The 14,525-nt window shown below is 56.6% G+C and overlaps 1 protein-coding gene across 1 annotated transcript; it reads left to right on the top strand.

The window, feature by feature from the left end:
• Positions 1 to 12,032: 12,032 nt before the first annotated feature.
• TMEM271 (transmembrane protein 271) lies at positions 12,033 to 14,279 on the top strand. The gene has a single exon (XM_087434674.1). It carries the CDS (start codon positions 12,211 to 12,213, stop codon positions 13,339 to 13,341), a length of 1,131 nt encoding a protein of 376 aa, XP_087290800.1. The 5' UTR covers positions 12,033 to 12,210; the 3' UTR covers positions 13,342 to 14,279.
• The last annotated feature ends 246 nt before the right edge of the window (positions 14,280 to 14,525 follow it).

Below are 14,525 nucleotides of genomic sequence, written 5' to 3'. Positions count from 1 at the left end.
AACACCTGTGAGGTATTCCTGTGAGATATGCCTGTGAGATACAACGTGAGGTATGCCTGTGTGGTACACCTTGAGGTATGTCTGTGAGGTATGCCTGTGAGGTGCACTTTTGTGGTATACCTGTGAGACATGTCTGTGAGATATATCTGTGAGGTGTGCCTCTGAGGTACACATTTGAGGTATGCCTGTGAGGTGCACTTGTGAGGTACACCTGTGAGGTATACTTGTGAGGTATTCCTGTGATGTACGCCTGTGAGGTGCACCTGATGTACATCTTTGAGGTGTGTCTGTGAGATATACCTGTGAGGTGCACCTGTGAAGTGCATCTGTGAGATACTCATGTATAGCACATCTGTGAGGTATGCCTGTGAGATACACTCAGGAAGTATAACTGTAAAGTACTTCTTGAGGTATACCTGTAATGTATGCCTCTGAAGTGTGCCTGTGAGATACACTTGTGAGGTGCACCTATGAAGAGCACCTGTGACATACTGATGTATAGCACATATAAATATGTGATGTATAGCCTCTGAAGTGTCCCTGTGAGGTACACCTGTCAGGTGCATTTGTTTTTTTTTTTTTTTTTTTTTGTGAGGAAGATCAGCCCTGAGCTAACATCCATGATAATCCTCCTCTTTTTGCTGAGGAAGACCGACTCTGAGCTAACATCTATTGCCAATCCTCCTCCTTTTTTTTTCCCCCAAAGCCCCAGTAGATAGTTGTATGTCATAGTTGCACGTCCTTCTTGTTGCTGTATGTGGGATACAGCCTCAGCATGGCTGGAGAAGTGGTGTGGCGGTGCGCGCCCGGGATCTGAACCCGGGCCGCCAGCAGCAGAGCATGCACACTTAACCGCTAAGCCACGGGGCCGGCCCTGTCAGGTGCATTTGTGAGGTACAACTTTGAGGTACACCTGTGAGATAGGCCTGTAAGGTATGCCTGTGAGGTGCACCTGTGGTACAGCTGTGACATGTGCCTATCAGATATGCCTGTGAGATACACTTGTGAGGCATGCCTGCAATGTACACCTGTGAGGTTTGCCTATGAGGTATGCCTGTGTGGTGCCCCTGAGGTACACCTATAACGTACACTGTGAGGTGTGTCTTGAAGTACTCTTGTGAGGTACACCTGTGAGATACACCTTTGAGATGCACCTGTGGGGTACAACTGTGAGGTGCACCTGAGAGGTATGCCTGTGATGTGTGCCTGTGAGTTTTGTCTGTGATATAGGCCTGTGGAGTGCACCTGTGAGATTCACCTGTGAGGTACACCTGTGAGGTATTCTTGTGAGGTGCACCTGTGAGATACACCTGAGAGAGATCTGTGAGGTACACCTGTGAGGTGTGCCTGTGAGGAACATCTTTGAGGTAAGCCTGGGAGGTGTGCCTGTGAGTTAAACCTGTGAGATACACCTGTTAGATGTGTGTGTGAGATACACTTGTGTGGGATATCTGTGAGGTACACCTGTGAGAAACACCTGTGACATATACCTGTGAGGTACACCTATCAAGTGTGCCTGTGAGGTATGCCTTTGAGGTGCACTTCTGAGTAAATCTGTGAAGTACACATTTGAGGTACACCTGTGAGGTACACTTGTGTGGTATGCTTGTGAGACACACTTGGTAGGTATGCCTGTGAGGTGGGCCTGTGGACACACCTGTGAGGTGCCCCTGTGAGATACACCTGTGAGGAATGCTTGTGAGGTGCACCTGTGAGGTGCACCTGTGACATACACCTGTGTTCAAGGGCCCATCAGATACAACAGGTAACTTCTCCACAGATGAACCTGAGAGATATTTGAGGAGAAATTGCATTGCTCCTTTGCTACGTTCCTATTAATTTTACCTCATCGTAATGCGGAATTTTAAAATTAGTAAGCACATCCTGGAAGCCACTTATAACAAGGAATATGTCTCAAATAGCTAATACATGAAAAGAATTCTAGTTTCTTGTCCCAAACTGTGGAGAAGATGCATTTCACAAGGAGCATTATGCCCTGAAATTAAAATTAACCAGTCAAGAGCAAAGGCAAGAGATGGAAAGGGTGAGGAGATCGGAGTCCACATTCAGAAATCTCATGAAACTTGCGGTGCAAGGAAATGGACACACCTGTTAGGACTTTGTACTTCCATAGGACAAGTTTTGCCGGAAAGATGACAGGAGAGGTGTTAACTGGCCGTCTGGTCGCTAATGTGGGAGGTGGGGTGAGGTAGGGAGATGCCTCAGACTCCGAACCCAGGACGGGGCCTGGGGTGTGTGTGGGCTGAGGCGGGCGTGCACCTGGCTCCATCCTCTGCCCCCACCAGCTGCCTGACCTCAGGGCAATCATCCGACTTCTTTTGTTTCTGGCAACAAGGATCTTGCTGTGTCGTTTTTCAGGTGAGACAGGGCAATGTAAACTGTGTGGCATGGGCACTGTACAGCGTGAGGTCCTGTTGAGAACAGGCCACAGAGGACAGCTGTCCTGCTCGACAAGGGATCGGGGAGGGGAAGGCTGGGGGTGTGGGAGAGAACAGAGGCCAAGTTGTCAGAGGGTACCTGGAGGGAGGAGGTGCAGAGCTGGGAGTAGAGGGATGAGGGGGTCATGTGGCCCCTGTCTGGGGTCTGTGCTGATCTGGTGTGGGAGCCGCAACTTGGGTAAAAAGCAATGTTGGACCAAGAAGAGAAAGCCAGGCCTGTGCTCGGTCTGTAGGGAATGGAGTGCAGGAGAAATTGGAACTTCCTCACTCATATTTTGTGATCATCTTCTCCGTAGGACAGACTTGATGTGCCCGAGCCCTTGGCATGGGGTGGGTGGATCTATGAATGGAACCACAATTCTTTGTTGGGATGTGGCCAGAGGGCACCCATGTGGTCCTTGAGACTGTGGCCCAGAGGGCAGAGGCAGGGGCAAGAGGCTGAACACACATTCCTTCTGATAGTCTGGGCAGCCCTGGCCCCATCCCAGCAGGACCTGCGGTGCCCCCAAGGGCAACTTTGGGGGTTCATGGATGATTGTCTCTGGTGAGCCTGCCCCCAGTGGCAGGCAGGACAGGGAGGGGAAGAGGAGGGTCCATATGAAGCAGCTGAGGTCTCCTAGGCCAACTAGCCAAGGGCTGGTCCCAACTGCCAGACTTATGACCAAGGTCATCTTAGACCATCCAGCCCCAAGCCAGCTGCCAGCTGACCACAGCTGCAATGTGACCTCAGGCAAGACTGGAGAAGAACTGCTCAGCCCAAATGACTGACCCATAGAATCAGGAGCAAATGAAAATTTAAGCCACTAAGTTTTGGGGCATTTTGTCTTGCAGCAAAAGGTAACTGATAGTCCTGGATTCCCTAGAAGACAGAGCCTGGGGTGTGGACTAAGTGCAAATGCTTGATAAGGGAGACAGAATCCATGCAGGAGTGGGGGGTGGGCAGAAAGTGAGACGTGGAGGAATTGAAGCAAATCCAGGTTAGCATCCTGAGCCCTGGTTCTGAGGAACCACAGACACAGCTGGTTGCTCAGCAGGTGTGTCCTTTTGGCCATGTGCACAGAGAAACCACCCCTCAGAATAGCCTTCCTCCTCAGAAGGAACAAGGGGAATTTACCTTCTCTATCTCTCCAGCCTCCTGCTTCCCACTGGTCCAAGTCTGCCCCATGGGGAATGGGCTCTCCACAGTTACAGGGGGCACTCCCACCCCCTTGGGCAGCCATTCAGAAACCCAGATGCCCCTTCCTGTGGGGTGGAGTTTCATCCACAGGCAGAAGTGGCAGGAGAAGCCAGCCAAGAGGGAGAACGTGCCCTGTCCAGGCAAGAGATTGGTAAGAGCCAGGCGGGCCAGGTGGGCCAGATGGTGGTGGCTGAGGTGGATCAGTGGCAAGGGCCTGGGGACACTAGGTCAACCCCAGGGGCCACAGGTCAGCCTGACACAATGTTCGCAGGGTGTCACTACCAAACAGGAGGCAGTTCTTTGATCGAAACAGAACGTGTTAGAAGTCACACGAGGAGACATGCATGGTTGGGGAGCTGAAGTACAGACAAAGAAAGAATCACTCCTCTACCCTACCACGAAGAGGCCGGGTGTCAGGTGTCCGTGGGAGTGGACGCAGGCCTCGCTCACTAATGCCATTTCCACCCCAAGAGCTTTGCGCTTATGGATAGTGTAAGATCCCTCCAGCCTTCTTCCTCTTTGCACGCACATCCATGTGAACGATTCTGTAATGGGACCATAGGACACAGGTTATTTTGTAGCCTGCCCATCAGTATTTTCAGTGGCTGCACAGAATTCTGTTATGTGGGGGTTCCATAACTTATTTAATTAATGTCCTATTCATGGACTTTTAGGATGTTTCTGTTTGGGTTTTTGAGGGAAAATAAATGATGCTCGGTTCTCTGCCCCAGTTCTGGAGCAGTTGAGACAGTGGATGGAGAGGAGTATCACCTTTGTTGCTGAGGGCGCTCCAAGGAAGGTGTGGCCTTGTGTGCCAGCCAGGTGGCCTTGCTGACACTGCCTGCCTCCCGGGCCAGAGCTGGGAGCAGCCCACACTTACCCAGGCTATTACCTGACATGAACCAGGGGAAGAGGGCCGAAGAGACCCAATCCCGCAGACTTACAGATGCTTATGGTTTGGCCTCACTCAATCAGAAAGAGGACCAGTGTCTGTGGCCGCCAACCAGGCAGCATTCCACCTCTGTGGGGGGGTTAGAGGGGTGCACAGGAGTGCTAAGGGAAGCAGGGAAGTGGGAGCGGGCGTCCCCTCGTCCAGAGGGTTTTGTCTTCTAAAAACTATAATAAAGAAGGCTCTGATGAATTAACTTCTGCCTTTTGTTTTTTTAACCTGGGATCTGTGAATGTGACTTTATTTGGAAGCAAAGTCTTTTGCAGATGAACCAATTTAAGATTACGCCATACTGGATTAAGGTGGGCCCTAAATCCAGTCCCTGGTGTCTTCAGAAGAAGAGGCATAGAGGAGGCCATTTGGGGACAGAGGCAGAGACTGGAGGGGATGCCAAGGATTGCCAGCCACCACCAGAAACTGGAGAGAGGCCTAGAACAGATTCCTCCCCAGAGCTCCCAGAGGGAACCAGCCCTTGATCTTGGACTTCTGGCTTTCAGAACTGGGAGACAATAAATTTTTGTTGTTTTAAGCTCCCTACTTTGTGTGTTTGGTTCGGGCAGCCCTAGAAGACTAACACAGGTGATAGGCCAGGTTCTGCCTGTGGGCTGCAGTTTGTCTGGTCTAAGCTAGCCACAGCCTCATCCTTCTGGCCAGCGACCAGTTGGGGACCAGATCTGAGCCACCTCGAACGGTTTTCTGACAACTGCTATGGTGCAGAGGGGACTGCTGGGTCCACGCTGGCCAGTCATGGTCTTTCCTTCTTCTGGACGTGCAGAGTGGTTGCCCAGTTGCAGCCATCTTGCGGGAGGCAGGTCTGAGGGCAGAGCCAAGACTAGAGGAGGGAAGGGCCCGAGAACTTGAGGGGACAGATGGAGCTGGGAGCCCCCCGCCTCCTCTGCAATTTGTCATTTCGGCCCTTTGACCAGATCTTCTATAACCTGCAGGGGACGGCAGTGTAAGAGGTTTATCTGAACAAAAAGTTCAATTATTGGACTAGTCAGGGCTCCCCAGAGAAACACAACCAATAGGATAGGGAGAGAGGGAAAGAAGATTTATTTTGAGGAATTGGCTCAGGCGGCTCTGGAGGCTGAGAAGTCCCACAATCTGCTGTCTGCAAGTTGGAGATCCAGGGGAGCCGACAGTGCTAGTTCCAGTCCTGGTGCAGGAGACTGATGTCCAGAATTCTCCCTTCCTCCACCTTTTGTTCTATTCGGGCCTCCAATGGATTGGATGAGGCCCAATCATATTGGGGAGGGCCATCGGCTTTATTGAGTCCACCAATTCAAACGCTCATCTCATCTGGAAACACCCTCACAGACCCACCCAGAAATAATGTTTAGCCAAATATCTAGGCACCCCACGGTCCAGTCAAGTTGACACATAAAATTAACCATTGCAGTTATTTAGAGGTCAGCTTACACCCTACAAGGCCAGCTCTGATCACCAGGCCCCTCCCAGTGGGACCAGGCCCAGGAAAAGGCAGTGCCTCCCCCTCTGAGACCAAATACAGTCTCCCCAGTTCTCAGCTGCACCAGACACCTGAAAGCCAAAGCCTGCCCCCGAAGACGGCGCTGGGGCTGAGCAGTGCCCAATCTTAGATGCGCATTCTCATGCCTTTTGCTTCTGTCCAACGAGCTTATGCTCAGCTGTCCACGTGGAATCTGTGTGCATGCCCAGTGCATCCGTGCACATGCATGGGAAAGTTCACAACGGCTTTATTCATAATATCCCAAACTAGAAACAAGCAAATGCTTGTCATGAGTAAAATGGATAAAGAAACTGTAGCATATTCATACAACGGCTGAGTGTCCAGCAACAGAAGTGAATGAACTACGGACACAACAACAGGGATGAATTTCACAGACACAAAGTTGAATGAAGGAAGCCAGGCACAGAATAACCACACCCTATGATTCTATTTATATAAAGTTCAAAAACAGGCAAAGCAAAACTAAAACGTTTAGGGGTGCATGTCTGTGTGATGGAAAGACAAATAAACCCAAGGAGGTGATTTAAAGTGAGGTCAGCAGAACCTTTGTCGGGAGAGAGCAGGTGCTGCGTACTCAGTGCTGCCATATTCTGCTTCTTGATTGGTGGCAAGTATACACATGCTCGTTTATAAGCCATTAAGCTGTTACACGTGTATTTTATGGATTTTTCTGAGGATCTATTATATTTCACAAGACAGAAGATTTTAGAATACTAATTAAAGTGCATTCTTGTGTCTGCAAGAGCTTACTGGCTCTGGTTTCATGAGACTGAGTTTTTCAGATTTGTCATCACCATGCAGAGTTGGCACAGAGATGCCCACACCACATCTGTAAATGAAGATCAATAGCGATCGTTCCTGGGAAAAAAGGGGTGAGAATTAAAAATAAAAGAAAATTTTGAGTATTTAGCCACTTAAAAGGATAAAAATACTGAAAAGTTAAATGATAAATTAGAAAAAATAATTAGAATCAGCCAAATTAAGTGGAGTCAATACTCTAGGAGACTGGATTTTAAATGCTAATAAATATTAAAATGTAAAGGCAATAAGGAAAATATTCTTCCCTTGATACATGATTACTGTTGTAATCAGAAAAAACACATGATGGTTTAAAAACGTCATCATCTCTGGGCTCTGGCTCCCTGTCTTTAGAACAAGGCAGTGACGTGTTCCACGTGGAGGTGCCACAAGGGTCCCTGTGAAGGTGCTTGGCACGTGGTGGGCTCTGTGATTTTTAAAATAACTCCTCTTTCGCTGACAACCTGTACAAAGGTGTATGGTGGTGCTTCTTTCCAGAGTGGGCCCCCTGCCTGACCCCTGAGCCCCACCAAATCACCCGACTATGGACCACAGCTGCTCTGTGGCCCCTCTGACCACGCTGAGGAAAGGCAGGAAGAATGTTGCAGGTGGTCAGGAGGGAAGGGGCTTCACAGGGGACCCGGGCAGGAGCTGGGAGGAAGGATTCTGCCAGAAAGCAATGGAATCTGCTTTCAAAACGTGCACGGGTCGTTTCAATTTACACCCCTGGTTATAGGTGTCAGAAACCAGCTCAGTGCAGAGGTCCTCACTGCGAGAGAGAGGGGCAGTTACAGGGTCCCTGGGAGCCCGACAGACACCCTAAAAGGCAGCTTCGTATGACAGGGACCACAGACTGCTGCTCCCTCCCCCTGCAGACACAGAGGCATTTACTGGGGAAGACAGCTGACCACCTGCTGAGCGCCAGTCAGTGACGGGGAGGGGGAGGGGGCAAGCCTGAGAGCGAAGAGCACAGGAGCACCACGATGGGGGCAGGCCCCTCTACCTGCGCTCAAACCACCCCCATGCCCCCACCTCCCTGACCCCATCTTCATGCAGCAGTGTTCCTGCTAAAACTCAAGCCACAGCAGCCTGCTGCCTGCCAGGCTCTCCCACCCTCAGGATGAGGTCCACACCAGCACAGCACAAGGCACTTCAGGACAGGGCACCTGCTGGTCACTCTCTGCCCCAGCCTTTCTCCAGTTCCACGCTCTCTCCTCAGGGCCCTGCCCTCCCTCCTTCCGGCTCCCTCCCCAAGAGCCTTCCCTCACCCCAACTTGGGGGCTCTCCTGCCTCTGCCCTGGCCTGTGTCACCTGGCCAGGTTCCCCTGTGAGCAGAACCGGACTGACATTTAGACTCTGTCACAGGACAGAGCCACCCAAGTTTGGCTGCTGGCCACTCATTCATTCATTTGCTCCTTCATTCATTCCACATAGCCAGGGCAGGGCCCAGTCCTGGGGAGGGGGGCAAGTCAGACCTGGACCTGGATTGCACTGAGCTCCCAGTCTGGTGGGTAAGAAAAAATAACCTCTGAGTGATTAAAATCTAGACTAACTAGACAAAATACCACATCACTTACTGATCCAGATATTTAGACTACTGAGGATCCTGCCTGCTACGGGGGACCCTCGGCCAGGGGCAGGGGAGCAGGGAATTGGGATGACAGGGAGGTGGGGGTGCAGGGAAGTGAGGGGTCAGGGATGTGGGGTGCAGGGAAGTGGGGGAGCAGGGAGGTTGGGGTACAGGGAGGTGGGGGCAGGGGGGGGGGGGTGCATGGGGGTAGGGCTGCAGGGAGAGGAGGGGGCAGGGAGGTGGGGGTGCAGGGGGTGGGGCTGCAGGAAGATGAGGGTGCAGAGAGGTGAGGGTGCAGGGAGGTGGGGGTTCAGGGAGGTGAGAGGGCAGTGAGGTGGGGTGTAGGGAGGTGGGGATGCAGGGAGGTGAGAGGGCAGGGAGTTGAGTGGGCCGGGAGGTGGGGGTGCAGCGAGGTGAGGTGGCAGGGAGGAGAGAGGGCTGGGAGGTGGGGGTGCAGGGAGGTGAAAGGGCAGGGAGGTGAGTGGGCCGGGAGGTGGGGGTGCAGCGAGGTGAGGTGGCAGGGAGGAGAGAAGGCTGGGAGGTGGGGGTGCAGGAAGGTGAGGGGGCCGAGAGGTGGGGATGTAGGGAGGTGGGGGGCAGGGAGGTGAGGGGGCAGGGAGGTGGAGATGCAGGGAGGTGGGGATGCAGGGGGCGAGGGGGCAGGGAGGTGGGGGTGCAGGGAGGTGAGGGGTCAGGGAGGTGAGTGGGCGGGAGGTGGGGGTGCAGGGCAGTGAGGGTGCTGGGAGGTAGGGGTGCAGGGAGGTGGGGGCAGGGAGGTGAGTGGGCCAGGATGTGGGGCTGCAGGGAGATGAGGGGGCAGGGAGGTTGGGGGCAGGGATGTGGTGGTGCAGGGAGGTGGGGGTGCAGGGCGGTGAGGGGGCAGGGAGGTGGGGGTGCAGGGCGATGAGGGGGCCGGGAGGTGGGGATGCACAGAGGTGAGGGTGCTGGGAGATGGGGGTGCCGGGAGGTAGGGTGGCAGGGAGGTGAGGGGGCAGGGAGGTGGAGGTGCAGGGAGGTGAGTGGGCCGGGAGGTGGGGGCACAGAGGTGGGGTGCAGGGAGGTGGGGGTGCAGGGAGGTGGGGGGCAGGGAGGTGAGGAGCAGGGAGGTAGGGGGCAGGGAGGCAGTGCACAGAGTCTGGGTTTGAATCCTGGCTCTGCAAGTCTCTGAGAATCATGGAAAGCCTCCATGGATAATCGGGCCTCCTGCCTCAGGGTTTATTGCATGGACTCAATGAGAAAGCCATGCAAAGCACTCATTAGTGTCTGGAGAACAGCAGGCAGCCAGCAAAAGTTAGTTACTGTTAAGTGAGGTGAAGCTAAGATCTAAGAAATAAGAAAGCAGAAGTAGGGTGAGGATGTGGCAAGGGGGACCTACAACATAAAGAGGGAACAGCATATGCAAAGGCCATGTGGCAGGAAGAGGCAGGGTGAGTTTAAGGAACAGGGAAGTGTTCAGGAGGATGAAAGTGTCTGGTGAAGGGTCGGGGGAGGGGCGCTGGAGCTAGAGTAGGCCAGATCTCGAAGTACTACACCCCTGACCTGCCTGGTGTGGGCCTTTGATGGCAGAAGCTGCCACACAGCCCCTCCCAGCAAGGCCCCGCCCACGTGGACTCAGGCCCTTCCCAGGGCGGGCGAGGGTGACCCCCGGCAGTTCACTTCCTCCCCCAAAGCCTAATCAATCTGGCTTCGGCGTTGGGAATGAAGAGGCTGTTCCATCCTTCTCCACAGAGGTGGCTGCAAACCTCGTCTCCCTGGAAACCGAAATAGTCATTGGAGGGCAGCTCATGACAACTCCGCTCACGCGCGTGGGTGCCACGATTATTATACAAGCTGATTTACACACTGTCCTTTCAAAACCTATACAGCATAAACGTGAAAGAAGGCTCACTATTCCTACTTTTCTGGCAAGTCATCATGCATGAGGAGGACGGAACGAGGAGGTTCAGCTGATGTTCTAAAATCTGCGCTCCCTGCTAAAAATACAGCGAAACCTGCCCCTTCTCCGCGCAGCCGTTGCGGTTCAAGTGAATCCCACGCAAACGTCCAGAGAGCCGCAGGAAGCGCCTTAGCATATATTCACTGGGCAGATGGTTTCCGTGAAATGTGGGCGAGGGCCCCCTGCGCGCTGGCTGCCTGGCGAATGTGGGTGCGGCTTTCTCCAGAGCAAGGGGCCTCCGGGGGCTTGTGCCCCTGCCCACCGGACGCCAACAGACACTCCGTGCATGAAGGGACATGAAGCTGTGAGCTCTGGCTCCTGTGTCCACGTGCTAGAACTTGCTAAGGGGGTGGCAGGGACTGGGGTGCGTTCTCAAATCTCCCCTGCACCACCCCCATCCCCTCCTCCCCCAGCGCGGTCCCTAGTGCAGCCGCGCCTGCCTGCCTCTCCTGGATCCGGCGCAAAGTTATTTAACGCTGCAATTAGCCAGCAGGGTGAGTCATCGGCTCCCGGGCCTGACTGCTGCGGCGGCAGAGACCCTGTGGAAGGAACTACGCGGGCAGGCCCAGCCGCTCGGCCTGATGGGACCTCACAGGGCCTTCCAGAGACGCCCCCCTCCCCAGGTCTCCTATCAAGAAGAGGACGAGGGCCCAGAGAGGCCTGGGGGAAGGCCATCTCCCCCGCCCTATCCATCCCCATTCCTTCCTCTCACCCACCTTGAGTTATCACGGTCGGGAATAGGGCGATTTGCTGCCGCCCTCCCCCCCACCATTGCACTCAGGCCGTGAACCGCCTTCTGATGAATTAACTCACATGCACCTGCGTATGGGGAAATTCCTGCATGATCCCGGAGAAGGGCTTTTTAGACTAAAGCCCAAACCAGACTCATCCAGCTTGGCAGCACCAATACTCACCGGCCACCCCCCGCCCCCACCCCGCACACGAGCCGGCGCTTCTCAGGCTGCGCTGGAGGCCCCAGCACCCGAGCTCCTCCTCCTCCCCGCCCGGCCCCCTCCCACCGCATCCAGACTCCCGCCCCACTCCCCGAGCAACCTGGTTCCCCTCCCCCGGCTCCCCAACCCCAACCCCGCACCCAAACCTCCTCCCTCCCCTCTCCTGCAGACTCGCCTCTCCCCCTTCTCCCGCTCCCAGGATCTCCCCCATACCCCCTCCCCCCACTCGGACTCCCCTCTTCCCCCTCTCCCTGCACCCCGAGCTAACTTCCTCAGGCTTCCTGGCCGCTGGCAGGCCGGTGGGCATGGAGTGCGGCCCTGGCCCTGTCGCCAGGGAGGCGCAGACGTAGGGGCAAAGAAGTGGAGGTGCTGGGGGTGGGGCTGGGGGGGGTCCCAGGAAGAGTCCTGGGGTGGGGGGTTGCTTTCCCAAAGCGGCCAGGGGCTCAGTCAAGGGGAGGAAGGCGGAGAGACGCGGTGGGGGCGGGGGCCACCTCTCCTTGGGGAGGCGGCGGAGGGGCGTCCTAGGGCCTGCGGGTGCTGGGGGGGGCGAGGGAGGGCGGCGCCTGGGCCAGGCGCGCAGGGCCGCGGGCGGGGTGGGGGGGGCCGAGCGTCCTGGGAGGGGCGCCGCGGGCTGGGGAGGGGGCGCGCGCGCCTTGCGGTTCTCGGCGCCGCAGCGGTTCCCGGCGCGGGGCCGCGGCGGCAGCGGGAGACGGAGGATGTGGGCTCCGGCGGCGGCGGCGGCGCAGGCCCGGGAGGACGCGGGAGGATGAGGAGGAGGCCGGCGGTCCGGCCGCGCGGCGCCGGGAGGAGGCGCAGGCGGCGGGGGCGGCGGCGGGCGGCGGCGGGCGCGCGGGGTGCGGGCCGGCTCGGGCGCGGAGGATGAAGTGGAGCGTCCGCGGGGCCTGCGCCGCGCTCTCCTCCTGCCTCCTGCTCGCCTGTGCGCTCAGCGCCGCCGCCGTCGGCCTCAAGTGCTTCTCGCTGGGCTCGGAGCTGCGCGGGGAGCCGTTCCGGCTGGGGGCGGCCGCCGGCGCCTTCTACTCGGGGCTGCTGCTGGCCGCCGGCCTCTCGCTGCTCGGCGCCGCCCTGCTCTGTTGCGGGCCCCGGGAAGCGCCGCTCGCGGGGCCGGGGCCGGGCCCGGGGCTCGGGGTCCCCGCGGCCCCGGCAGGGGCTCCAGAGGCCGCGCCGGGCGAGCCGGGGGCCGCAGCCGGGCCCTCAGGGCCGGTGAACAGCCAGAACCTGCTCCTGCTCGGCGTCCTCGTCTTCATGCTCGGGGTCCTCAGCGCATTTGCGGGCGCCGTGATCGACGGCGACACCGTGTCCCTAGTGGAACGCAAGTACTCCCACTACTGCCTGCCCCCGCGCGCGCCGGCCGCGGCCCCCGGCCCGGCCCCCGGCCCCGCGGCCGCCGCTCCGGGCCCGGCCCCCGGCGCGCCGCGCGCGCGCAGCACCCTGGACAGCGCCACGTCCGCCAAGTGCCGCCAGCTGAAGGACTACCAGCGTGGCCTGGTGCTTTCCACCGTCTTCAACTCGCTCGAGTGCCTCCTGGGCCTGCTCAGCCTCCTCCTGGTCAAGAACTACAAGTCGTCGCAGGCCCGGCGCGGCCGGCGCGGCCGGCGGAGGGGAGGCCGGGCCCTGGCGCGGCCTCGCAGCGGCCCCGGGCTCCGCGCGCAGCCGCTAGCCTCCCGGGCACGGCGCGGCCGGCGGGGCCGGCGGGGGCGGCGGCTGCAGCAGCGGCCGAGCGAGGCTTCCATCCTGTCCCCCGAGGAATCGGACTTCGCCGCCCCGGGGGACTGCGCGGGCTTCTCGGCGCACCACGCCGTTTCCTACATCAACGTGGGCGGCTTCCACGCGTTCGACGAGGCGGGTGTGGAGGTGTGCTGCGGGGGGCACCCGTCGGTGGAGCTGCCGGGGTACGCCCCCTCGGACCCCGACCTCAACGCCTCCTACCCCTACTGCTGCCGGCCGCCCTGCGAGGCCGTGCGCCCCTGGGAGCCAAGCCGGGCCTGCTGAGGCCGCGGGGCGACCCCGGACGGACCGCGCCCGCGCGCGTCTCGCACCCAACCACCGCGGCGAGGAAGGACCCGGGCTGGCGGGGCGCAGAGCCAGGCCTCGCCGAGGCGTCGCATCTTCAGGGGCGGTCTGGCCCGCCGCCTCTGAGGGCTCCCCGCCAGAGACTGGTCCTCCAGTATTATCATTTCTGTGTCTGGGAGGTTTCTCTTCTTTTCTGTGTCTGTTCGTATCCGGATTCCATTTTAAAGTTTACAATAAATGTTTTGGGGTCGGCTCGCCCCCACCGCACTTCTCTTTGGCAAGTCCGTTCCCTGGGGTCTCGCTCCGAGGTCCCCCGTGAGAGCTCACCACGCGAGGGTGGTTTCGCGGGAGGAAGAGTCCTCGCGGAGGAAGGACAGAAAGACAAAGCAGCTAGTACTTCAGGAAGGAAAGAAGAGAAAAGCACCCACAGCAACACTTTGTACACGGATGTGCCTGCTTTTGTTGATACTTTCTTACTGTAAAGCTCTCCATAAACAGTGAAAATGTTTGGTAAATTTATTGCAATTTAAAATTGGTGAGTTCCTTTATTAAATTAATTGCTATGTTATTGGAGATACTCATCAAACTGGAGTTGGAGGGTGTCTGCACACATCAGTTTGGGGGAAATGGTTTGGTTTGGTCAGGCAGATGCTGAGTTTGAACAGTTGTATCCTGCTCGTTGGCTGACTTCATCCAGCCTCCTTCTGAAGCTAACCTTCTTGTGTACCAGGTTCCATACGTTTCTGTTCTTGGAAACTGGCCATGGGGTCTCTACTGCAACGCTCAGCTTATTTCCTGTTAATATATATGAACAATCCAATCCTATTTTGGAAAGTCATAGTTTTTCTGGCAAATTATTTTCCTGTTTAATTCATTAATCTGGTAATTTTGAATATTGTATCATTTCATTTAAAATATACCCCTTAAATAGCTTTAATTGATGTGAAGGTCATACTTTTAAATCATTAGGATATACATGTGAGTGCATATTTACACACACAATAGGAAATGCACTCCAAATGATGGTGAAGATGATGGTACAGTGTGTTTCCACCTGGTCAGTGGGCTGGCTGGGAGCCAGCAGGCTCAGGGTCTCAGGAAAAGGTGATCCAGTGCCTGTGTGCTGGAATTGTGGCACCAGGAAGGTATGCCACTGATTGTGA

Source organism: Ceratotherium simum, chromosome 8 (genome assembly GCF_057802395.1).
Source record: "Ceratotherium simum simum isolate JZ-2026a chromosome 8, ASM5780239v1, whole genome shotgun sequence".
Classification (NCBI taxonomy): Eukaryota; Metazoa; Chordata; class Mammalia; order Perissodactyla; family Rhinocerotidae; genus Ceratotherium; species Ceratotherium simum.
Note: the sequence above shows the minus strand (reverse complement) of the source record. Positions and strands in the feature narration are given on the sequence as shown.

Coding starts and splice junctions, on each gene's coding strand:
- TMEM271 (XM_087434674.1), top strand. CDS start 12,211: ATGAAGTGGAGCGTCCGCGGGGCCTGCGCCGCGCTCTCCTCCTGCCTC.